At 37.8% G+C, this 27,783-nt stretch overlaps 1 protein-coding gene across 3 annotated transcripts in view; it reads left to right on the top strand.

Moving 5' to 3' along the window:
- tmem145 (transmembrane protein 145) overlaps positions 1 to 27,783 on the top strand; it is a 122,802-nt gene that overhangs the window by 64,380 nt on the left and 30,639 nt on the right. For all 3 annotated transcript variants that reach the window (XM_061947160.1, XM_061947152.1, XM_061947145.1), the window contains exons 6-7: positions 13,181 to 13,265; positions 13,517 to 13,588. In XM_061947160.1, the coding sequence (XP_061803144.1) occupies positions 13,181 to 13,265; positions 13,517 to 13,588 (157 nt within the window). The remainder of the gene's footprint in view (positions 1 to 13,180; positions 13,266 to 13,516; positions 13,589 to 27,783) is intronic.

The following is a 27,783-nucleotide window of genomic DNA, read 5'->3' as shown; positions in this document are numbered from 1 at the left end:
AATTGCGCAGCTAAGTTGATCTGAAAACCTTACGGAAGTGCTGTGTTCTTCAATATGTCCCTCGCCCCCACCCTCCAGAAGTAATACACAAGTCAATTGTTCTACTCTGAGAAGAGACAGGACAGGATAAGGTAAGAGAAATGAGTATTGCTACTCCCTGCATTCCAAGCTCAAGGTAGTCCACAGTGTACCCTCGGTCATGAGATGGAGAAAAAATGAGAAAGAGCACAAAGAGAAAACACTAGTTATTTCAAACCTGACTATAGAAAGAAACAACTCTTAAATATGGATATATGTATATATTTATCTTCGTCAATACCTAACCCTAACCTTAACCCTAACCCTAATCTTAACCCCAACCCTAACCCTAACTCTAACTCTAACTCTAACCAACCCTAACCAACTATTTTTCTTTATACTTAACCCTAACAAACTATTTTTCCTTATACCTAACCCTAACCTTAACCCTAACCCCAACCCTAACCCTACTCATCAAGGTGAGACTGTCAACACAAAGGAGACAGTTTGCCAATTTTTTCCGAGAACGGTGCCAACAAAAAATCTAACTCTACAAACTTGCATGCCCACTTGAAACACAACCACCCGACTCAGCATTTCCAAGTGGTGAAAGACACAAGAAAATGACGAGCTTTTGTCCCGACAGTCCGCACTTCCTGACATGTTTGGTGAACAAAGTCAATGCAAAACGAAACAGTGCAAAATGGTGTGGGCTCACACAAAGTGTGGTTCACTACGCGGTTCTTTAATACTGTTTGACAGACATGTTGTCATGTCATGATGGTGTTTCCTTGCTCGGAATCCGCCAGACTAAAGTTTTATTAATACATCTGCTTATATTTGAGTGTTTATATTGTTATCTCTGCACTTTTGTTCACAAATGTTTTGACTAAGTAATGTACCTCTGCTTACAACTTTGTTTGTCAATGTATACAGCCATTTTACTTATTGTCTTGGTTGTGTATATTTAAGGGTCCCCCTCTACCTCCTTAACAGAGACAGAAGCTATTGTATTGCTTTCGGTTGTGATTTTTATTGAAGTGCAACATTTTGCTAACAGTGTATTTAATTTGTATTATTTGTTAAATGTTAAAATATATGAGAAACACAAGTTTATTGCTTTTGAAAGGGTACACTAGCATTATTATGTAGTATCAATACATCAGTGGTTCATTTGCTTTAAAAAGACTATTGACAATAATATTGTTTATCGGCAATCATTTGTTGGCAAAATTGGTAATCAACACATCAGAATGTTAATTGAAGCTTTTTTCCGATCGCATTAATTGATTAATTGGCCGATGGAATCATTTATCCTAATTAACCTCCACTGCAAAATAGTGGCAACTTTATCGACGTCTTTGTGCACTGCAAAAACTGAAATCTAAGTAAGATTAAATATCTCAGATAAGGCTGATATTTGCTTATTTTCTGTCTGATAAGATCATTCTTCTCACTAAGCAGATTTTATGTTAGAGTGTTTTACTTGTTTTAAGTGTTTTGGTCCTAAATGATCTCAGTAAGATATTACAGCTTGTTGCTGAGATTTGATGACCTATATTGAGTAAAACATGCTTGAAACTAGAATATCAACTGTTGCAAAGCTGTGTCATCAACACTCACAAGTAGATATGCCGATAAATGCTTTAAAATGTAATATCGGAAATTATCGTTTTTTTATTATCGGTATCGGGTTTTTTATTTATTTATTTTTTATTTTATTTTATTAAATCAACATAAAAAACACAAGATACACTTACAATTAGTGCACCAACCCAAAAAACCTCCCTCCCCCATTTACACTCATTCACACAAAAGGGTTGTTTCTTTCTGTTATTAATATTGTGGTTCCTACATGATATATCAATATATATCAATACAGTCTGCAAGGGATACAGTCCGTAAGCACACATGATTGTGCGTGCTGCTGCTCCACTAATAGTACTAACCTTTAACACTTAATTTTACTCATTTTCATTAATTACTAATTTCTATGTAACTGTTTTACTTTCTTTTTTATTCAAGAAAATGTTTTTAATTTATTTATCTTGTTTTATTTTTGTATTTTTTTAAAAAAAAGTACCTTATCTTCACCATACCTGGTTGTCCAAATTAGGCATAATAATGTGTTAATTCCACGACTGTATATATCGGTAGACATCGGTATCGGTAATTAAAGAGTTGGACAATATCGGAATTTCGGATATCGGCAAAAAGCCATTATCGGACATCCCTACTCACAAGTATAAAACTACTTTTTTAAAGTAATAATTTCTTATTTTAAGCATGTAAAAAAACTAATCATGACTTTGACACAATTTTGTCTCATAATTAAAACAGATGACAGCCAAATGGACTTTGCTGTTTTATTTTCAATGAAACAATAGAAAAGATGTACTCATATAGTAGTACAGTTGTTATTAGTGAGAATATACTTATTTTATGGCATTTTTGGGTTCATTGAGGTTAGCTAATTTTACTTGTTTTGGAAAGTCTTGACAAGCCACATTTTCTTGTTCTATTGGCAGATAATTTTGCTTAGTTCAAGTAAAATACCCCTAATTTTTTTTTCTTTTTTTTTCTTGTTTTTGAACACTGACTTTTTGCAGTGTGCATTTAGGTTAAATAGATCATCTGCAGAAAAGCAATTGCCTTATCAACTTTACAGTTGGTGACGCAATACAATCCCTGGCGGGATGGAGCTCTGCATCTACCATTCATCCATTCTATCCATTCCGGAATTACGGTTCCGAGACATGGCTGGCAGACACCCTGGCTCACAGATTTGACAGGTTTGACAGTAGAGCCCTCAGGACCATTGAAAACATTAGGTGGTCTCAACCATTGTCTAACCAAGTCCCGAGAGAGCCAGCACATGTCAGCCCCACTGCATCCTGCCTCGCAGCGCAGAAACATATAAAATGGTGTGGACATGTCCTCAGGCAGCCTCTAGACCACACAACAAAAGCCCCGATGATGTCGAACCCCAGGGCCTTGCGCTGCAAAAAAAAAACCCAGAGGCAATGGAGAACCTGATGCCTGGATGTTATTCAGAAAGACCTGCGCTAACTGGGGCTGCACACTTGAAAGACAGACACATCTGGAGGCAACTGGTCCACCTGATTGGCTCTACGCATGGTGGCAGCCCTCGCAAGACCTCTAATAAATAATGAATCAAGTTCACCAAATATATATATATATACAGGTAAAAGCCAGTAAATTAGAATATTTTGAAAAACTTGATTTATTTCAGTAATTGCATTCAAAAGGTGTAACTTGTACATTATATTTATTCATTGCACACAGACTGATGCATTCAAATGTTTATTTCATTTAATTTTGATGATTTGAAGTGGCAACAAATGAAAATCCAAAATTCCGTGTGTCACAAAATTAGAATATTACTTAAGGCTAATACAAAAAAGGGATTTTTAGAAATGTTGGCCAACTGAAAAGTATGAAAATGAAAAATATGAGCATGTACAATACTCAATACTTGGTTGGAGCTCCTTTTGCCTCAATTACTGCGTTAATGCGGCGTGGCATGGAGTCGATGAGTTTCCGGCACTGCTCAGGTGTTATGAGAGCCCAGGTTGCTCTGATAGTGGCCTTCAACTCTTCTGCGTTTTTGGGTCTGGCATTCTGCATCTTCCTTTTCACAATACCCCACAGATTTTCTATGGGGCTAAGGTCAGGGGAGTTGGCGGGCCAATTTAGAACAGAAATACCATGGTCCGTAAACCAGGCACGGGTAGATTTTGCGCTGTGTGCAGGCGCCAAGTCCTGTTGGAACTTGAAATCTCCATCTCCATAGAGCAGGTCAGCAGCAGGAAGCATGAAGTGCTCTAAAACTTGCTGGTAGACGGCTGCGTTGACCCTGGATCTCAGGAAACAGAGTGGACCGACACCAGCAGATGACATGGCACCCCAAACCATCACTGATGGTGGAAACTTTACACTAGACTTCAGGCAACGTGGATCCTGTGCCTCTCCTGTCTTCCTCCAGACTCTGGGACCTCGATTTCCAAAGGAAATGCAAAATTTGCATGGTTGGGTGATGGTTTGGGGTGTGACGTCACAACGGGAAGCAATCCGCCATTTTCTCAAACACCGAGTCAAATCAGCTGTTAATTTCCGTTTTTTCGACTGTTTTCCGTACCTTGGAGACATCATGCCTCGTGGGTGTGTTGTCGGAGGGTGTAACAACACCAACAGGGACGGATTCAAGTTGCACCAGTGGCCCAAAGATGCCAAAGTGGCAAGAAATTGGACGTTTGTTCCGCACACTTTACCGACGAAAGCTATGCTACGACAGAGATGGCAAGAATGTGTGGATATCCTGCGACACTCAAAGCAGATGCATTTCCAACCATAAAGTCAAAGAAATCTGCCGCCAGACCCCCATTGAATCTGCCGGAGTGTGTGAGCAATTCAGGGACAAAGGACCTCGCTAGCACGGCAAGCAATGGCGGCAGTTTGTTCCCGCAGACGAGCGAGCTATCGACCCTAGCTTCCCTGGCCTGCTGACATCAACTCCAAAACTGGACAGATCAGCTTTCAGGAAAAGAGTGCGGATGAGGGTATGTCTACAGAATATATTAATTGAGGAAAATTGGGTTGTCTGCACTCTCAAAGTGCATGTTGTTGCCAAATGTATTTCATATGCTGTAAACCTAGTTCATAGTTGTTAGTTTCCTTTAATGCCAAACAAACACATACCAATCGTTGGTTAGAAGGCGATCGCCGAATTCGTCCTCGCTTTCTCCCGTGTCGCTGGCTGTCGTGTCGTTTTCGTGGGTTTCGCTTGCATACGGTTCAAACCGATATGGCTCAATAGCTTCAGTTTCTTCTTCAATTTGGTTTTCGCTACCTGCCTCCACACTACAACCATCCGTTTCAATACATGCGTAATCTGTTGAATCGCTTAAGCCGCTGAAATCCGAGTCTGAATCCGAGCTAATGTCGCTATAGCTTGCTGTTCTTTCCGCCATGTTTGTTTGTGTTGGCATCACTATGTGACGTCACAGGAAAATGGACGGGTGTATATAACGATGGTTAAAATCAGGCACTTTAAAGCTTTTCTTAGGGATATTACGTGATGGGTAAAATTTTGAAAAAAACTTCGAAAAATAAAAAAAGCCACTGGAAACTGATTTTTAATGGTTTTAACCCTCTGAAATTGTGATAATGTTCCCCTTTAAATATTAACTGTCAGTTTACTGTACTGTGCCAACTGTACTACTATAAGAGTACATATTTTCTATTTTTTCATTGAAAATAAAACAGCAAAGTCCATTTGACTGTCATCTGTTTTAATTATGAGACACAATTGTGTCAAAGTCATAATGTTTTATTTCATGCTTGAAATAAGAAATGATTACTTTAAAAAAGTAGTTTTATACTTGTGAGTGTTGATGACACAGCTTTGCAACACTTGATATTCTAGTTTCAAGCATGTTTTACTCAATATAGGTCATCAAATCTCAGCAACAAGCTGTAATATCTTACTGAGATCATTTAGGACCAACACACTTAAAAGAAGTAAAACACTCTAACATCAAATCTGCTTAGTGAGAAGAATTATCTTATCAGACAGAAAATAAGCAAATATCACCCTTATTTGAGATACTTAATCTTACTTAGATTTCAGTTTTTGCAGTGCACCTCTTGGTGCTCAGTCCTGGAAGGGCCCAAAAGCAAAAAACAACAAAACAAGAGGAAACATCACAAACACAAAAGAGGACATCCAAGAACTCATTGCTCCTGCAACCAGAAGCCACTACGGCGGCGCCATCCTGGAAGAAAAAAAATAAATCGGAAACAAAAATAGTTGCGAAGATTATTATCCATCTTCTGTTCCCTCCTGGTGTTTTTGTGTCAATTTAAGTAAAAGCAAAACAGCTCAATTTATTTGACTATTTCTTGCTCCGCGCCAACTCTCCACACGGCAGAGCAGCTGGGAGGCTTGCTGACAATATGGCAAAATAGCACAAAAACCTCCAAGCAGCAGCTCGTCTCAGAGATGGTTTCCAATGTTTCCAAAAGCGAAAACAAAATAACATGAATTTGAATGTTATGATGCAGAAGAGCAGATGTGAAGTGGCGTGTTTGAACGTAGTAGAAGATTAGAGCTGCACAGTTGTAATTAGTAAGCCTGGCAGAAGCTTGACAATCTATCTGATTAGGACCCCGTTTTTATACTGATGTAAATCACTGGGAGCTGTTGATACTACAAACCCTGTTTCCATATGAGTTGGGGAATTGTGTTAGATGTAAATATAAACAGAATACAATGATTTGCAAATCCTTTTCAACCCATATTCAATTGAATGCACTACAAAGACAACATATTTGATGTTCAAACTCATAAACTAAATTTTTTTTTTTGCAAATAATAATTAGCTTAGAATTTCATGGCTGCAACACGTGCCAAAGTAGTTGGGAAAGGGAATGTTCACCACTGTGTTACATGGCCTTTCCTTTTAACAACACTCAGTAAACGTTTGGGAACTGAGGAGACACATTTTTGAAGCTTCTCAGGTGGAATTCTTTCCCATTCTTGCTTGATGTACAGCTTAAGTTGTTCAACAGTCCGGGGGTCTCCGTTGTGCTATTTTAGGCTTCATAATGCGCCACACATTTTCAATGTCTGGACTACAGGCAGGCCAGTCTAGTACCCGCACTCTTTTACTATGAAGCCACGTTGATGTAACACGTTGCTTGGCATTGTCTTGCTGAAATAAGCAGGGGCGTCCATGGTAACGTTGCTTGGATGGCAACATATGTTGCTCCAAAACCTGTATGTACCTTTCAGCATTAATGGTGCCTTCACAGATGTGTAAGTTACCCATGTCTTGGGCACTAATACACCCCCATACCATCACACATGCTGGCTTTTACACTTTGCGCCAATAACAATCCGGATGGTTCTTTTCCTCTTTGGTCCGGAGGACACGACGTCCACAGTTTCCAAAAACAATTTGAAATGTGGACTCGTCAGACCACAGAACACTTTTCCACTTTGTATCAGTCCATCTTAGATGAGCTCAGGCCCAGCGAAGCGGACAGCGTTTCTGGGTGTTGTTGATAAACGGTTTTCACCTTGCATAGGAGAGTTTTAACTTGCACTTACAGATGTAGCGACCAACTGTAGTTACTGACAGTGGGTTTCTGAAGTGTTCCTGAGCCCATGTGGTGATATCCTTTACACACGGATGTCGCTTGTTGATGCAGTACAGCCTGAGGGATGGAAGGTCACGGGCTTAGCTGCTTACGTGCAGTGATTTCTCCAGATTCTCTGAACCCTTTGATGATATTTTGGACCGTAGATGATGAAATCCCTAAATTCCTTGCAAGAGCTGGTTGAAAAAAGGTTTTTCTTAAACTGTTCAACAATTTGCTCACGCATTTGTTGACAAAGTGGTGACCCTCGCCCCATCCTTGTTTGTGAATGACTGAGCATTTCATGGAATCTACTTTTATACCCAATCATGGCACCCACCTGTTCCCAATTAGCCTGTTCACCTGTGGGATGTTCCAAATAAGTGTTTGATGAGCATTCCTCAACTTTATCAGTATTTATTGCCACCTTTCCCAACTTCTTTGTCACGTGTTGCTGCCATCAAATTCTAAAGTTAATGATTATTTGCAAAAAAAAAAATTTGTTTTATGAGTTTGAACATCAAATATGTTGTCTTTGTAGCATATTCAACTGAATATGGCTTGAAAAGGATTTGCAAATCATTGTATTCCGTTTATATTTACATCTAACACAATTTCCCAACTCATATGGAATCGGGGTTTGTAAATACAGAGTTACTGTATCTCTCTTTTTGTTGGTAATTAGTTGTAAAATGTCAGACAAGAGAACTGAATCATTTTTTTTCCTTAAGAAATAATGTAAATCCAATTGTTCCAGACACACAGAAATATCAACACAAAAATATTTCAATGAGAATAATTACACTGCAAAAACTGAAATCTAAGTAAGATTAAATACAAACCCCGTTTCCATATGAGTTGGGAAATTGTGTTAGATGTAAATATAAACGGAATACAAAGATTTGCAAATCCTGGTTATGGTTATGGTTTAAATTCATATCCAACAATTGCGACAACTTTTTACTGTCAACTGAGTTTAGTTTTTTAATGATTTCTGTTGACGGTGTGCCTCCGCATTTATTCAACGCAAAAAATGTGCCTTGGCTCAAAAAAGGTTGAAAAACACTGCTCTAAGGTATACTTGCCAACCCTCACGGATTTTCCGGGAGACTCCCGAAATTCAGCGCCTCTCCCGAAAACCTCCCGGGACAAATTTTCTCCCGAAAATCTCCCGAAATTCAGGCGGAGCTGGAGGCCACGCCCCCTCCAGCTCCATGCGGACCTGAGTGACGTGTTGACAGCCTGTTCTCACGTCTGCTTTCCCACAATATAAACAGCTAATGATGGAGGGCGAGTTCTTGGTTTCTTATGTGGGTTTATTGTTAGGCAGTTTCATTAACGTCCTCCCAGCGCGGTAACAACACACAACAACAGCAGTCAAGTTTCCGTCTACCGTAAAGCAGTTCGTCTGCCGTAAACAGCAATGTTGTGACACTTTTAAACAGGACAATACTGCCATCTACTGTACATGCATATGTGACCCACCCATAATGTGTCAAATTTTTGTGTTGATTTATTTATTTTATTTTGTGGTTTGAATTCGTTTTTGGAGCTGTCATTACACATTTATCAGTATTCACATTGGTCAGTAGGGGGCAGTAGGGCGTTTCTTCCCAATTGAATGCTATCACCTGCAGACCGGAAGTGTCTTGTCATTCTGATGAGCGCGACCAGTCTGTGAACAATTGAAACGTCCGGTGTGCTTTTTCCTCCTGTATAACAGGTTAGTTTTGGTGAATCAACTCACTGAATAATATCCATGTGATCTTTATAAGTTTAAGTACACATTCTGATGTGGAGCCTAACTCTAAAGTGTTTGTGAGTTGTAGTTTGTATTTGTGAATGAATCCAGTGCACAGCTGCAGTAATCAATACAAAAAGGCGACGTGAGTGCGCAATGTTTATATAGGAACTTCTGATCCTAATTCAGACTCCCAAATTAGAGCTCCCGTTTTCTTATTGATTTTATAATGTATATTTGTATAATGTGTGTGTTCTGAAATAGTGACAGAGAATAGAACAAGGATGGACAATTCAACCCTTAACTCAACAAGGAGTAGATGAGTGTTATGTGTGTGTATATGTGTAAATAAATGAACACTGAAATTCAAGTATTTCTTTTATTTATTTATATATATATATATATATATATATATATATATATATATATATATATAGCTAGAATTCACTGAAAGTAAAGTATTTCTTATATATATTTTAACCACGCCCCCCACCCCCCACCTCCCGAAATCGGAGGTCTCAAGGTTGGCAAGTATGCTCTAAGGGATGTTCATGGTGGAACAATGGGCCATTCACCTATGGTCAAACACTGCTCTAGGGCACTGACAAGCACATTTGTGTAAAATTTGAGCAAGATTTATTGAAAAACACGGCCGCCATCAACAAGCCGGTGTGGGGCTTAGCAACTACATTTTCTTCAGCCATTCACCAATGGTCTAATGATTGTAAAACTTGACAATGCCAAAATGATTGATATATATATATATATATATATATATATATATATATATATATATATATATATATATATATATATATATATATTTATTTTTTTATTTTTATTTTTTATTTTATTTTTATTTTTTTATTTATTTATTTATTTTTGTCCTGTCCAGCTTCTCAGGCAAATCATATAGTTGATGGAGACGCCCATATCGGCTGTTCAGATTTACTTTACAAAATAAAAGTGTGGGATACTTCTCTTGTTGCCTTATTTGTATTTGACTTTATTACATGTATTTATATTATCATTTGGTGCAGCCGGGCCGGAGCAGGAGGGGATAGAAAGAGAAAAAAAGGAAGACAGAGGGGGAAATTGTGGGGACGAGAGGGGAATAAGACGGAGACAAAAACAACAACAACAACAATCGAGCAACATTAGCAAATACAATATGTACAAATATGATGGTAAAAGTGATAGCAAAGAAGCAGCTTGTTAAATAAATAAAAATACAGAAATGACAATGATCATTATTACACTACAAATGGAGCAATACAAATACCAATAGAAATAGCGCTATTGATAATGAACAATACCAATAATTGACCTCTATTATCAACAATACAGTTGTTCAAATGCAACAATACATATACGTCATGATAACTAGAGATACAAAAGAATGCAGAAAAATGGAGGGGGAGAAAGAGAAGCAACCTATATTAACCTTGTAGATTGTTATAGTACTATAGGTTAAGCTTTGTCAGTGTGCCATGTGTTATACCCAGTTTACCCTAGGGCAACAATGTTAATATATGTTTGATGAAACGTGATTATGTGCATGAGTGTATGTATTAGGGGTGTGGGAAAAAATCGATTCAAATTCGAATCGCGATTCTCATTTTTTAAAAATCGATTTTTATTTGAATTTTATTTTTTTTGTAAATGTAAAAAAAAACATTTTTTTTTTTTTTTTAAATTAATGAATCCAACAAAACAATACACAGCAATACCATAACAATGCAATCCAATTCCAAAACCAAACCCGACCCAGCAACACTCAGAAGTGCAATAAACAGAGCAATTGAGAGGAGACACAAACACCACACAGAACAAAGCAAAAGTAGTGAAAGAAAAATGAATATTATCAACAACAGTATCAATATTAGTTACAATTTCAACATAGCAGTGATTAAAAATCCCTCATTGACATTATCATTAGACATTTATAAAAAAGAACAATAGTGTCACAGTGGCTTACACTTGCATTGCATCTCATAAGCTTGACAACACACTGTGTCCAATATTTTCACAAAGATAAAATAAGTCATATTTTTGCTTCATTTAATAGTTCAAACAAATGTACATTATTGCAATCAGTTGATAAAACATTGTCCTTTACAATTATAAAAGCTTTTTACTCTGCTTGCATGTCAGCAGACTGGGGTAGATCCTGCTGAAATCTTATGTATTGAATGAATAGACAATCCTTTTGAATCGGGGAAAAAATAGTTTTTGAATCGAGAATCGTGTTGAATTGAAAAAAAAAAAATCGATTTTGAATCGAATCGTGACCCCAAGAACCTATATTGAATCGAATCATGGGACACCCAAAGATTCCACAGCCCTAGTATGTACCGTATTTTTCGGAGTATAAGTCGCACCGGAGTATAAGTCGCACCTGCCGAAAATGCGTAATAAAGAAGGAAAAAAACATATATAAGTCGCACTGGAGCCCGGCCAAACTATGAAAAAAACTGTGACTTATAGTCCAAAAAATACGGTATGTATATGTACTTGTATATGTATAGTATGTGAATATGTATGTTTATACAGTGAATGTTCATGTACTGTATGTGTATATGTATGTTTGTACAGTGAATGTTCATGTACAGTATGTGTATATCAGTGACATGCGGTGAGGTTGATGGCTGGTGAGGCACTGACTTCATCACAGTCACATTTACAAACATATGAACCCTAAAGAGTATCTTATTCACCATTTGATTGGCAGCAGTTAACGGGTTATGTTTAAAAGCTCATACCAGCATTCTTCCCTGCTTGGCACTCAGCATCAAGGCTTGGAATTGGGGGTTAAATCACCAAAAATGATTCCCGGGCGCGGCGCCGCTGCTGCCCACTGCTCCCCTCACCTCCCAGGGGGTGAACAAGGGGATGGGTCAAATGCAGAGGACAAATTTCATTACACCTAGTGTGTGTGTGACAATCATTGCTACTTTAACTTAACTTTAACTTTACACATACAAACTGTAGCACACAAAAAAGCACATTTAATAAAAAAAAACGTTATTATGGTCTTACCTTTACTTATAAATGAAGTCCACAACTAAAGCCCTCACTTAAACTTTCCACGTGCAAGATTGAATCTATTTAAAAAAGTGTAACCGAGGGTTTATAAATGTGGCCTATACTGTATGAAACTACAAAATAACAAACACGGAGGCTCCAGTTTACACGAGGACCACTTTATTTACCTTCTTTCAAAAACTTCCGCTCCACTCCAACGTGTCGTCACTTCCGCTCTTAGGGCCTTCAAAATAAGAGCTCAAGGCATATACTGTATAACAGCGCATAACAGGAACTTAACATCACAAATAGGAAAGCCCATAGAAATAGGTTACAAAAGTTATTTAATAAGAAGTCAAAAAGTGCAAAAACAATAATGTTCGTGTTGGAGGAGTTGTGAATTAGGTACACCTGCAGTCTGCAGGTGTATCTAATATTGTGTCCCTGCAGTCATTCACAACTCCTCTAACACGAACATTACTGTTTTTGCACTTTTTGGCTTCTTATGAAATAATTTTTTAAAATAGATTCAATCTTGCACGTGGAAAGTTTAAGTGTGGGCTTTAGTTGATATAACAATTCTACGGCGGGGGTGCAGGAGGCGGGGCTACTGGAGCCTCAGCCAGTGCGTCTTTTGCAGCCATTTTATGATCGCTCAGCACAAGAAATACGTTACACACATACAGTTGTTGACAAAATACACTGTACATTATATACCTCAGCTAACTAAACTATGGAAATGTATAATATAATTCATATAGCAATACAGTCTCACTGCACAGCAGACCAGCAGTTAGCCGAGTCCGGAATCCATGTCGAGGCACTGAGTGACGTGCCTCAACTGGCTGCTGATCACCGCACCGTCTCTTCTCAGTATTTGAACGGCAAATGTGAAAATTCAGCAATTTTGAATAAAAATAATCTAAAACTGGTGAAGTTAAATAGAAAATAACTTTATAGTATAATCACTGGATACATATAACAATTTAATTAATTTTTTTTCTTTTTACATTTTTTTTCTTTCCATGATCGCCTCACCTGCCTCTAGTGACTGCACGTCACTGGTGTATATGTATGTTTGGGCAGTGAATGTGCGTGTGGATGTACGAACTTTGAATATGTAGGTAAAAAGGAAATATTGAACTGCATCAATACATGTTTTTACTGTTTTTGCTATTCGTGCAGCTCACTTCGATCCACTCTCTCTGTCTCCACACACCCACACACTGCACACAGGGCGATGGCCTGCAGCTGGAGTATGAGATGAAACTGACAAACGGCCAGTCTTTCTGGACGCAGCACTTCTCAGCAGACGAGTTCGGTAAGAGAGAACGATTACCGCGCAAATCGGCCGCGGCACATTGGAGGTGCCACTTAGCACGGCCAATAAAAGGCAGCGAAGTGGACAAATGACGATAATAAACGGACAGCTGCATGAATTAATGATGACGGATGTACTGAGAGGAGCAGCCGCGATCTGCTTTATTTTTGTCATTCATCCACCCCTTCACTTTACCTGTTCCAGGGATTCTATTTCTGTTCATCAACTCATCTCATGACTTCTTCCTCCAGGAATCTTGGAGACAGACATCACCTTCTTGGTCATCTTCTCCATGGTGTTCCTGCTCTCCTGCTACTTTGCCTGTAAGTATCTGTCAGTAAGTCTCATTGCCTTTTGTAAAGTCATGTTTTCTTGATGGCATCGGAGTAGCTTCTCCTGTTCTTCTCCCTGGACGCTGAGAAAGAGCTTTGTAGTCATGAAACTTTCCACCAGAGCAGCACTTTAGCTCAGATTTTAGAAAGCATAATGGAGGAGAAAAAAGGTGGTTTTCATATCGGTTCCGTTTACATTTTTAATTGCTGGTGAAGGATGCTTAGCGGCATGCTTGTAAGCCTGCTGGGCTCACGGGATGCAGACATTTGAGGCTGGAGGCGGGAGAAATGTAGCGCTCCTTTCCAATAGTTACAATAAAGTCATCTTAAATGGCACTCAGGAGAGCACAGACCTCCGTCAAGGCCAAATGATCCCAAATACACTCTTGCTCCTTGTTGTGATGTTGTTTTTACCAGCTCAGTGGCCTAGTGGTTCTTAACCTTGTTGGAGGCACCGAACCCCAGCAGTTTAAATGCTCATTCACCAAACCCTTCAAAAATTCAAATTCAAGACAAAGTTATATGTTTTTGGTAACACTTTAGTATGGGGAACATATTCTAAGTAACAAAGACTTAATTTAGAGTAATTTGGACACTAGGGGAACCAGTGACGTGCGGTGAGGTTCATGACTGACTTCATCACAGTCAGATTTACAAACATATGAACCCTAAAGAGTATCTTATTCACCATTTGATTGGCAGCAGTTAACGGGTTATGTTTAAAAGCTCATACCAGCATTCTTCCCTGCTTGGCACTCAGCATCAAGGCTTGGAATTGGGGGTTAAATCACCAACAATTATTGCTCCCCTCACCTCCCAGGGGGTGAACAAGGGGATGGGTCAAATGCAGAGGACAAATTTCACCACACCTAGTGTGTGTGTGACAATCATTGGTACTTTAACTTTAACTTTAACTTTACACATACAAACTGTAGCACACAAAAAAGCACATTTAATAAGAAAAAACCTTATTATGGTCTTACCTTTACTTATAAGTGCGGGAACAGTGGTGTTCGTGTTGGAGGAGTTGTGAATGAATGAAATATGAAATCCGTGCTGCGGTCTGCAGGTGTACCTAATGTTGTGTCCCTGCAGTCGTCCACGGCTCCTCCGGCGCGAGCATTGTTGTTTTTGCATTTTTTGGCTTCTTGTTAAGTGACTTTTTTTGGGTGGATTCGGTCTTGCACGTGGAGGGTTTGGGTGTGGGCTTTGGTTGGTGTGGCGCTCCCGTCGGGGGGTGCAGTCTGCGGCGAAGGAGGCGGGGTTACGGGAGCCTCAGCCAGTGCGTCTTCGCAGCAGTTTTATGATCGCTCAGCACAAGAAATACTTTACACACATACAGTTGTTGACAAAATACACTGTACATTATATACCTCAGCTAACTAAACTATGGAAATGTATAATATAGTTCATATAGCAATACGGTCTCACTGCACAGCGGGCCAGTAGTTAGCCGAGTCCACAATCCATGTTGAGGCACAATTGAGTGACGTGCCTCAACTCTGACCGTCATGTCACACATTACATTTGTTAAACACTCCAGAATTCTCAGGATTTTACAATAAAAATGCTGTGCGTTACATCCTGCCTCACTTCAATTAACTAAATAATAATATTAATATAGATAAGATTAGAGATGTCCGATAATATCGGCCTGTATCGGCCGATAAATGCGTTAAAATGTAATATCGGAAATGATAGGTATCGTTTTTTTATTATCGGTATCGTTTTTTTTTTTTTTTTTTTTTTGTTTTGTTTTAATTAAATCAACATAAAAAACACAAGATACACTTACAATTAGTGCACCAACCCCAAAAACCTCCCTCCCCCATTTACACTCATTCACACAAAAGGGTTGTTTCTTTCTGTTATTAATATTGTGGTTCCTACATTATATATCAATATATATCAATACAGTCTGCATGGGATACAGTCCGTAAGCACACATGATTGGGCCACTAATAGTACTAACCTTTAACAGTTCATTTTACTCATTTCCATTAATTACTAGTTTCAATGTAACTGTTTTTATATTGTTTTACTTTCTTTTTTATTCAAGAAAATGTTTTTAATTTATTTATCTTATTTTATTTTATTAATTTTTTTTTAAAGTACCTTATCTTCACCATACCTGGTTGTCCTAATTAGGCATAATAATGTGTTAATTCCACGACTGTATATATCGGTTGATATCGGTATCGGTTGATATCGGTATCGGTAATTAAAGAGTTGGACAATATCGGAATACCGGATATCGGCAAAAAGCCATTATCGGAAATCCCTAGATAAGATATATATATATATATATATATATATATATATATATATATATAGAAGATAAGGTACTTTTAAAAAAAATTAATAAAATAAAATAAGATAAATAAATTAAAAACATTTTCTTGAATAAAAAAGAAAGTAAAACAATATAAAAACAGTTACATTGAAACTTAGAGATGCGCGGTTTGCGGACACAACCGCGGAGTCCGCGGATAATCTGCGGGTCGGGCGGGTGACATGACGAAATAAATAGATTTTAAATAGATCGGGCGGGTGGCGGTTGAACCAATTTGGAAATATATATACATAGTTAAATGTTACCCACATACGAAAAACGAGCAGCACTCTTTGAAACAGGCAATTATTCATCAGGCACTGCAGCACACCACAACACACTACAACATAAAAAAAAAAAAAAAAAGATGGCAACGCCGGCAGCAAACATGGTACACGACAAACTAAAAAAGGGAATACTAAAGACCAGGGGAAAAAAGACCAGCTATTTGCCTTGGCCAATAAGTTGCAGGTAATTTATTATTATAATTTATTTAATTTATTTTTGTTTAAATAGGGATGACATGCATATGTTATTGTATAATTTAAGTTTGTGGGCGTGATTGACAGCCTAAGGCTTATGAGGCACATTTTTTATTTATTTTTTTATTTCAACTTAAAAACGTATGAGCCTATGCCTATGCCTAGAACATAGGCTATGTGTTTATCTTTATTTTCCTGCCTGTCGTTGACAATGGAGATTGTCTGATATTTTGTCATGGCTGCAGATCAATCAATAAAGGTTCATCTTTGTCGCAAAATTGTTCACTTTTTCACTGTGCACCCCGCCCTCGTCCCTATTTGAGCATTATAACGTTAACAAGTTAATATTCATTGAAATAAATTCAGAACATTTTTTTTACCTAACGAAAATATAGGCCTAGTCTTTCTAAAACATTTTTTTAACTTCTTAAAAGCATCGTTCTGCTTGCTGCAACTGCGCACACAAAGTGTGAGGAACGCACTCCTGATCTGAGGGCATTGGCAACAATAGTCAACACTTTCTTAATGGAAATGACAATAATACTATAATAATAATAAATAATATTATCACGCATTAATATCTCTTAGCCACTAATGCGTGGCCAAGAGATATTAATGCGTGGCACGCGTTGAATGTCTCTGCTACATTGGATCAGTCTCCTTTCTTTAACAGGCAAAAGCTTTATAACCTCACTAATGCCTTGCATCGTCTATATTAGATATATAACAACGTGCGGGTGGTGGGCGGGTGTGGATTTGATAAAATGTTAGTTCGGGTGGATGGCGGGTGGATGACGACTTTTGTGTAATTGCCTATCCGCGCATCTCTAATATATATATATGAAATATATATATATATATATATATATATATATATATATATATACATATATATATATATATATATATATATAAATACAAGAATAAATAAATGCCCCTCGGTTACACTGATTTTCCCCCTGTGATTGTCTTTAAGGCGTTTCTACTGTACTTTCTTAAAATATTGTTTCAGGCAGAATAACCTTCTCTTCTCCTGCCAGATCTGGTAACGGCACAGAATCAATGACCACTCTGATTGTAATGACCATTAATACTCTTATTGAAGCTCAATGGTGATAGTCAATAAACAGGGAAGACATTTGCTACTAATATTGGCTGTTGTTTATCCTCTGTCAGCTTTTAATGACGTTCATTTTCACTTCCATGGCGCACCGCCCAATGAAGTCTGTAAAGATAACTAAAAAGTGACATTACTGTAAACTTCCTCAGTTTAGGACAGCGTGACTGGAAACAGTGAGCACAGCGCAGCGACAGATGGCTCCCTCAACCCTCACATCACGCTGTCTGTCAACTGTGTCCTTCCACTACACTCCCTGCAAATAACTCCAGTGCAAATGTCTTATCAGCCCACTTATCTGTTCACTACGCTTTGTTGGATCAATGTGTATTTAACATTTTAATTTGAAAATATTTATATGTATTAGGGTTGTCCCGATACCAATATTTTAGTTCCGGTATCGGTACCAATATGTATTTTGATACTTTTCGTTACTTTTCTAAATAAGGGGGGGCCACAAAAAAATGGCATTATTGGCTTTATTTTAACCCAAAAAATCTTACGATACATTAAACATGTTTCTTATTGCAATTTTTTCCTTAAATAAAATAGTGAACATACTAGACAACTTGTCTTTTAGTCGTAAGTAAACAAACAAAGGCTCCTAATTAGTCTGCTGACATATGCAGTAACATATTGTGTCATTTATCATTCTATTATTTTGTCAAAATTATAAAAGACAAGCTGTAAAAATGCATGTGTGTGTGTGTGTGTGTGTGTGTGTGTGTGTGTGTGTTATGGACATCAAAGCCCTGTCTGTTATTTCACTTTACCTTTTTCTGTCTTGATTGGGCTGTGTTGAAGTAGCAAAAAAGGACATTATGTTAAATGAAGAGTTTCTGTCTCTGATAGTTGATATAATAATGTAAGTGCATCATTAAGCCTACATGAACTCCATGGTGTTCAGGGATGAATTGTCTCTCCTATTGCACTATCTTTTCAGCTTTCGTTACATTAATCATTAGTAATGGAGCAGCCTAGTTTTGAATGGCAGGGTCCCTGCTATCACATGTTGATAAAAATATAACATTTACATAATAAATCAACTACAGGCTTCCCAAATGCTGAAATAAATTAAGCATGATGAGTTGACTTGAAACTGTTTAATGTTGCACTTTTTATATGGAGAAGAAAGGTTTTGTCATTTTATTTAATCTGAGCAACAACTTGAGGCAGTTTAATGTTGATTAACGTGGGCAGAATTATTATAGTGTTCCCAATGTTAAAAGGATAAAGCCATTGTTTACAAATTTGGTAAATAAATAACCAAAAAAATTTATATTTTGTTGTTTTCTTACTGTACCGAAAATGAACCGAACCGTGACCTCTAAACCGAGGTACGTACCGAACCGAAATTTTTGTGTACCGTTACACCCCTAAATCATAGTAGTATCGACTAGATACGCTCCTGTACTTGGTATCATTACAGTGGATGTCAGGTGTAGATCCACCCATGGTATTTGTTTACATTGTGACGCCGGTGATCTACGGTGTGTAGGGAAGCATGTTTAGCTATTCCTCGTACTGTAGGGATGATACTTGTAAGAAACGTACTTTATTTGTCGCCATGGAGGCGAGGCTTAGTGATTTAGAAGTAGCTAAAACACTGCAGATTGCGGATGGACGTTCGTCGCTAGCTAGCCATGTTTTAAAGCACCTCTTCCTGAGGGCGTTTCAGTGTTATAGCTTCATCTTTATCTTTATGTTTTAGGCCAATATGAGTCTATTCTCCCTTTTCTGTCTACACACTGTGTCTGCTTGTAAGTACTCCGTGATAGTGCGCTGCCGAACATGCTCCTCTGCTCGTAAAACCAGCAATGTCATGACGTCACGGGAACTGGTACTTTTCAAACAGAGTATAGTATTGTTTTTGATTCATTAGTACCGCGATACTATACCAGTACCGGTATACCGTACAACCCTAATATGTATAAAAAATATTATTTAGATAAAGTTTTAGCAGACAAAGATTTAACAACCTTCTTGCGGTATTTGTTGAAGACCTCTGCGTTAGGGAATAAACTTTGAACAGACCCCAAGTTCTACGGAGTAGCTTTCTGTTTCGAGATAGAGACCACATTAGAGGGAAAGAGAGTGAATAGTGAGTGAAAATAGGATGGAGGGGTTGAGCAACAGGGTGAGGGACGAGTAAACAATGGGCACAGAATGGGTTCTTCCTTGGACAACTCCTCTACAAGTACTTATTTTTGCTGATAAACCTAACAGAGGTGGGTAGTAACGCGCTACATTTACTCCGTTACATCTACTTGAGTAACTTTTGGGATGAATTGTACTTCTAAGAGTATTTTTAATGCAACATAATTTTACTTTTACTTAAGTATATTTATAGAGAAGGAATGCTACTTTTACTCCGCTACTTTTATCTACATTCAGCTCGCTACTCGCTACTAATGTTTATCGATCTGTTAATGCACGCTTTGTTTGTTTTGGTCTGTCAGACAGACCTTCAAAGTGCCTGCCTTACTGGTGACGTTTCACTTCGTTCCACCAATCAGATGTAGTCACTGGTGACGTTGGACCAATCAAACAGAGCCAGGTGGTCACATGACCTGACTTAAACAAGTGGAAAAACTTATTGGGGTGTTACCATTTAGTGGTCAATTGTACGGAATATATACTGTACTGTGCAATCTACTAATAAAAGTTCCAATCAATCAATCAAAAGTGTGAAGGAAAAAAGATACTTTTTTATTTCAACCGTACATCCCGTCAAAAGCCTAAAGACTGACCGCACATGAGGACGTTCCTGTCTTCACAATAAAAGTGCCTCTCCATCGCGCCTGCGCTTTCAAAACAAGAGTCTCCGAAAGCCAGCGCAAACAAGCTAGCAAGCTACGGAGTTTGACGCCAATATATTTCTTGTAAAGTGTATAAAAACGAATATGGAAGCTGGACAAATAAGATGCCAAAAACCCACCACTTTCATGTGGTATTAGACAGGAAGGAGGAACTTTTCTTCTCCTCCATTTGAAAACGTGGACTTTATCATCACTACTGTCTGATTACAATCAATGCAAGTCATCAGAATCAGGTAATACACCAACTTATATTCTTGTCTTCATGAAAGAAAGGAATCTATATGTTAAACATGCATGTATATTCATTAAAACACCTTTAACATGTAAACAAAAACAGCAAAATAAATACATTTAAATGATATTCTGTATATATCAATGTAAATGTATGTATGTATATATATATATATATATACACAGTATATATATATATATATATATATATATATATATATATATATATATATATGATATGAGTGTGTATGTTACTCATCAGTTACTCAGTACTTGAGCAGTTTTTTCACAACATACTTTTTACTTTTACTCAAGTAAATATTTGGGTGACTACTCCTTACTTTTACTTGAGTAATAAATCTCTAAAGTAACAGTACTCTTACTTGAGTACAATTTCTGGCTACTTTACCCACCTCTGAAACCTAATACATGTACTGTAGCCATGTATTATCAAATGATTCATTATTTGATTGAATTAGCTGTTCTTGAGCTCTTACACTGCAAAAACTGAAATCTAAGTAAGATGAAATATGTCAAATAAGGGTGATATTTGCTTATTTTCTGTCTGATAAGATAATTCTTCTCACTAAGCAGATTTTATGTTAGAGTGTTTTACTTGTTTTAAGTGTTTTGGTCTATAATGATCTCAGTAAGATATTACAGCTTGTTGCTGAGATTTGATGACCTATATTGAGTAAAACATGCTTGAAACTAGAATATCAAGTGTTGCAAAGCTGTGTCATCAACACTCACAAGTATAAAACTACTTTTTTAAAGTCATCATTTCTTATTTCAAGCATGAAATTAAAAAATCATGATGCCGAGCATGGCACTAGCATTTACTTCATTTAAGAATATTTTGCGTCTATATTTGTTGTGGGCACTAGGTGACAATTACCTTGGGAATTAAAGTGGGTGGGTATTGTAAGGGGTGGGGTTTACTATGTTACATATTGTAAAATGTGCAGATAGCTCAACTTGCTGTTGCCATGATCCATCATACTGTACTGTCTGCACAATTCAATACAAATATTTGGGGGGGAAAAAAAGAATATTTTTCAACATATTGAGCAAAAAGGTCTAATTTTTTCTTTTCTACCAAGAAAAGTGCACTTGTTATTAGTGAGAATATACTTATTTGAAGGTATTTTTGGGTTCATTGGGGTTAGCTAATTTGACTTGTTTTGGAAAGTCTTGACAAGCCGAATTTTCTTGTTCTATTGGCAGATAATTTTGCTTAGTTCAAATAAAATACATTTTTGTATTTTCTTTTCTTGTTTTTGAACACTGACTTTATGCAGTGTATTCAGATCACATGCACCTCCCTTGCAAATTAAATTTCATCAGATTTCCGTTTTTCAAATGTCATTTTGCAAGAATCTTCTTTCATGTTGGCTTAAAATGCCGCGAGTGAAAGATGCCAAGGGGAAGGTTAAAGCTCCAAAGACGTCACGAGCAACTAAAATGGAACATTTCAGTCACGTGCTCCGCAGCTCAAGTGAACCGCAAAGTTCTCTGAATTCTTGGTTGTTTTTTTTCTACTCCCAACAGTGACACCCTGTTGTTCCATTGTCAGTGACTCCACATCGTTTTTATCTGCAATGTTGGTGAAGCTGAGGATTTGACGAAATTCCCTGCAGTCCTTTCAGAGCGATTTACACGGCATGGTGCAAACACTGTGATTCTTCTTGCAGCTAAATTGGACTTTTAGTCCTTCCCACGTACGCCAATTGATTTAACAGCAGGAGATGTCATTATTGTTTGAATCCCACAGCGATAGATTGTATTTATAGTTTGTGTTGATGAAACTGTCATGCGCATTTTTCCCACTAGGTAGAGCAATGTGTTTAATTGAATGATTGGGCAAAACAATATGTCTATGTCTGACTCACCACATCATTTTGAAGTTAAGTTAAGTTAAAGTACCAATGTATGTCACACACACACTAGGTGTGGTGAAATTTGTCCTCTGCATTTGACCCATCCCCTTGATCACCCCCTGGGAGGTGAGGGGAGCAGTGAGCAGCAGCGGTGGCCGCGCCCAGGAATCATTTTAGGTGATTTAACCCCCAAATTCCAACCCTTGATGCTGAGTGCCAAGCAGAGAGGAAATGGGTCCCATTTTTTTATAGTCTTTGGTATGACTCGGCCGGGGTTTGAACTCACGACCTACCCATCTCAGGGCGGACACTCTAACCGCTCGGCCACTGAGTAGGTGGCCTAGTGGTTTTACATCACTAAAGCCTGGAAATAGTATGCGTCACTTAAGTACTTGATCATTTCTTAGCATTTTAACAGAAAATGCATGCAGTTGTACAAACCCCGTTTCCATATGAGTTGGGAAATTGTGTTAGATGTAAATATAAACGGAATACAATGATTTGCAAATCATTTCCAACCCATATTCAGTTGAATATGCTACAAAGACAACATATTTGATGTTCAAACTCATAAACTTTTTTTTTTTGCAAATAATAATTAGCTTAGAATTTCATGGTTGCAACACGTGCCAAAGTAGTTGGGAAAGGGCATGTTCACCACTGTGTTACATGGCCTTTCCTTTTAACAACACTCAGTAAACGTTTGGGAACTGAGGAGACACATTTTTGAAGCTTTTCAGGTGGAATTCTTTCCCATTCTTGCTTGATGTACAGCTTAAGTTGTTCAACAGTCCGGGGGTCTCCCTTCTGCTATTTTAGGCTTCATAATGCGCCACACATTTTCAATGGGAGACAGGTCTGGACTACAAGCAGGCCAGTCTAGTACCCGCACTCTTTTACTATGAAGCCACGTTGATGTAACACGTGGCTTGGCATTGTCTTGCTGAAATAAGCAAGACAATCATGGTTAGCGTTGCTTGGATGGCAGCATATGTTGCTCCAAAACCTGTATGTACCTTTCAGCATTAATGGCGCCTTCACAGATGTGTAAGTTACCCATGTCTTGGGCACTAATACACCCCCATACCATCACAGATGCTGACTTTTCAACTTTGCGCCTATAACAATCCGGATGGTTCTTTTCCTCTTTGGTCCGGAGGACACGACGTACACAGTTTTCAAAAACAATTTGAAATGTGGACTCGTCAGACCACAGAACACTTTTCCACTTTGTATCAGTCCATCTTAGATGAGCTCAGGCCCAGCGAAGTCGACGGCGTTTCTGGGTGTTGTTGATAAACGGTTTTCACCTTGCATAGGAGAGTTTTACCTTGCACTTACAGATGTAGCGACCAACTGTAGTTACTGACAGTGGGTTTCTGAAGTGTTCCTGAGCCCATGTGGTGATATCCTTTACACACCGATGTCGCTTGTTGATGCAGTACAGCCTGAGGGATCAAAGGTCACAGGCTTAGCTGCTTACGTGCAGTGATTTCTCCAGATTCTCTGAACCCTTTGATGATATTACGGACCGTAGATGGTGAAATCCCTAAATTCCTTGCAATAGCTGGTTGAGAAAGGTTGTTCTTAAACTGTTCAACAATTTGCTCACGCATTTGTTGACAAAGTGGTGACCCTCGCCCCATCCTTGTTTGTGAATGACTGAGCATTTCATGGAATCTACTTTTATACCCAATCATGGCACCCACCTGTTCCCAATTAGCCTGTTCACCTGTGGGATGTTCCAAATAAGTGTTTGATGAGCATTCCTCAACTTTATCAGTATTTATTGCCACCTTTCCCAACTTCTTTGTCACGTGTTGCTGGCATCAAATTCTAAAGTTAATGATTATTTGCAAAAAAAATAAAAATGTTTATGAGTTTGAACATCAAATATGTTGTCTTTGTAGCATATTCAATTGAATATGGGTTGAAAATGATTTGCAAATCATTGTATTCCGTTTATATTTACATCTAACACAATTTCCCAACTCATATGGAAATGGGGTTTGTATATGTACAGTATGTGTATATGTATGTTTGTACAGTGGATGTATGAACTTTGAGTATGTAGGTATTGATTTATTTTAAATCAAGTTATCCATCAATCTGTATACTGTAAAAATGACAGTAGATTTTACGATAAAAGAACTGTCAGCTCATTCACCAGAATTTTAGCATAAAAAATGTAGCATTTTTTCTATTTACGGTAATACAACAAAAACTGGAGTTTTGACAGTAATACACTGGCAGCTCAGTCATTAGAAATGTACTGTAAAAAAAACAGTAATACTGTTTTTCCATTTACAGTAATATGCTGTAAAAAATTTAAAAAAACTGAAATTTAGGGTAAAATCCTGACTACTGAACTGCCAGCATTTTAACGCAAAATCGCCACTTTTTTTTTTTTAGTGCACGTAAAAAATACATAGAAATTGAATGCAGAGGCAATCGTGTAACAATAACACGAGGCCAATCCTTTTGCATTTATGTTCATATATTATTTACAGTTCCAAGCGGAACTCTGAGGGCCATAACTGCCACATATGTGGCCCTTAATAAAAAACAGTTTGACCCCCCCTAACCCATGAAGATGTCTTGTGGAGTATTTCTAATGTATATACTTGTTCTTATGCTATCTGAGCTCACTATGTTCTCTGCTCGCTGTACATATCCTACCAAGTCAGTCCTACACTGTTTCAATGTCCATTTCTCTGATGATGCAATTGTTGATGACTGAAGTGCTGATATCAACCAAACCCTCCACATCCCACCCCCCGGATTGTAAATAATGTCAATAATTCAATGTATATACTCTGATGATTAACTTGTGTGATGACTGTATTATGATTAGGGATGTCCGATAATGGCTTTTTGCCGATATCCGATATTGTCCAACTCTTTAATTACCGATACCCAGTGTTGGGTTAGTTACTGAAAACTAGTAACTAGTTACAGTTACTAGTTACTTTATTTCAAAAGTAACTCAGTTACTAACTCAATTACTTACACCAAAAAGTAATGCGTTACTGTGAAAAGTAACTATTTAGTTACTTATTCTACTTTCTTTTTTTTTAAGCTCCCATTAATGCCCTTTTAGCCTTCATGTCAGTACTGTTATTGTAGTGGAGAATAATACAATCTGTTGATCAACTTGACATGCATTTGCATCACTCAACTCAGAAAGCAATGTGCTCTACATACAACACACAAACAATGTGCTCTACATACAACACACAAAGACAAAGATATGTTTCAAAGGGCCAATTTATTTCAGGCCAGAACAAATTGACACAACTATTTGAAATAGCTGCAACATAAGTAACAAACAGCATAATAACAACATAGCTGTAAAGCTGTCTTCACCTAAGGAAGGCACACTTGACATACACAGAGCCTAACCAGGCAGATTTGAATTGTTGTTTTGGGCAGTAGACGGGATCTTTGATCCAAGACACAACTTATATTTAACTAAAATGTTCCTTTCTTTGTGCTCGACAAAAGAAAAGAAGTGGGAATATCTCATACTTGCCAACCCTTCTGAATTGCAGTGCCTCTCTCCGGGACAACCATTCTCCCAAATTTCTCCCGATTTCCAGCCGGACTTAAGGCACGCCCCCTCCAGGTCCGTGCGGATCTGAGTGAGGACAGCCTGTCGTCACGTCCGCTTGGCCAACCAAAAAGTAACCACAGAACACTATAGTGTTCTGTGGTTACTTTTTGGTTGGCCAACGGTTTACGTTGTATTGCGTAGAGGAAGAATCAGAAGCATGTCACTGCAGCGCAGCAATAAAACACTCAGATCTTCTGTTTCTAGCCGATACTACATAAAAAAATAACGTAAAATAACGCAGTAATGCATCATTTAGTAACGGTAACTGAGTTACTGAATATAAAAAATAACGCGTTAGATTACTAGTTACCGCCGAAACTTACTTTGTAACGCGTTAGTCCCAACACTGCCGATATCAACCGATACCGATATCAACCGATATATACAGTCGTGGAATTAACACATTATTATGCCAAATTTAGACAACCAGATATGGTGAAGATAAGGTACTTTTAAAAAATAATAATAAAATAAGGTAAATAAATTAAAAACATTTTCTTGAATAAAAAAGTGTCATGTTTGTGTAATCATGTTTTGTTTTAAGTCATGTTTTGTTTAGTTTCTGTCTTTTCACTCCCTTGTCTTGTCACCATAGTTACCCATTAGTTTCACCTGTCATGTCACGCACCTGTTTTGAGTCACCCACCTGTTGTTAATCATGTCCATAGTATTTAAGTTCATTCATTTTCTGTTGTTCGTCCTGACGACCTCACCACATTCATGCTCTGTCCATTTTTTCATGTCCATGTTCACGCTGCTCCTTTTTTGCCCATGCCAAGTAAGTTTTCTTTATTCAAGCAATAGTTTGCAAGTTTTGTTTAATTGTTCATAGTTTATTCTCCGCCACTGTGCGCGCTTTTTGTTTGATCCTTTTTTTTTTTTGTATTTATAGTTAATAAATAAATCATGTACCTACATTCCCGTCTCGCCCGTGCCAATTTTCCGTTGCATTCCGGAAAAGCAAATACCCAAGATCAAGTCCTGACAAAAAGAAAGTAAAACAATATAAAAATAATTACATAGAAACTAGTAATTAATGAAAATGAGTCAAATGAAGTGTTAAAGGTTAGTACTATTAGTGGAGCAGCAGCACGCACAATCATGTGTGCTTACGGACTGTATCCCTTGCAGACTGTATTGATATATATTGATATATAATGTAGGAACCACAATATTAATAACAGAAAGAAACAACCCTTTTGTGTGAATGAGTGTAAATGGGGGAGGGAGGTTTTTTGGGTTGGTGCACTAATTGTAAGTGTTTCTTGTGTTTTTTATGTTGATTTAATTAAAAAAAAAAAATAAATAAAAATACAGATACCGATAATAAAAAAAACGATACCGATAATTTCCGATATTACATTTTTACGCATTTATCGACATCTCTAATTATGATGATAGTATATATCTGTGTCATGAATTGATTACAATTACGACTTTAACAAGTGTGAAAAACTTATTGGGGTGTTACCATTTAGTGGTCAATTGTACGGAATATGTACTGTACTGTGCAATCTACTAATTAAAGTCTCAATCAATCAATCAGAGTACGTCGTGCACCTCTGTCTCCATGACACGCCAGCCACACGTCACATCTAAAAGGCGGTCTTATTCAGTGGGAAAAACCAGCATCGCCAACTTGTGGTTGGCATGCACATTCCGGCGTTTGAAGTTGTTTTCAACAGTCAACATCTGCATCTGAAACTTTCCCG

The sequence above is a fragment of the Nerophis lumbriciformis genome, linkage group LG04 (assembly GCF_033978685.3).
Source record: "Nerophis lumbriciformis linkage group LG04, RoL_Nlum_v2.1, whole genome shotgun sequence".
NCBI classification, from domain to species: Eukaryota; Metazoa; Chordata; class Actinopteri; order Syngnathiformes; family Syngnathidae; genus Nerophis; species Nerophis lumbriciformis.
This window is presented reverse-complemented; position numbering and strand designations above follow the sequence as displayed.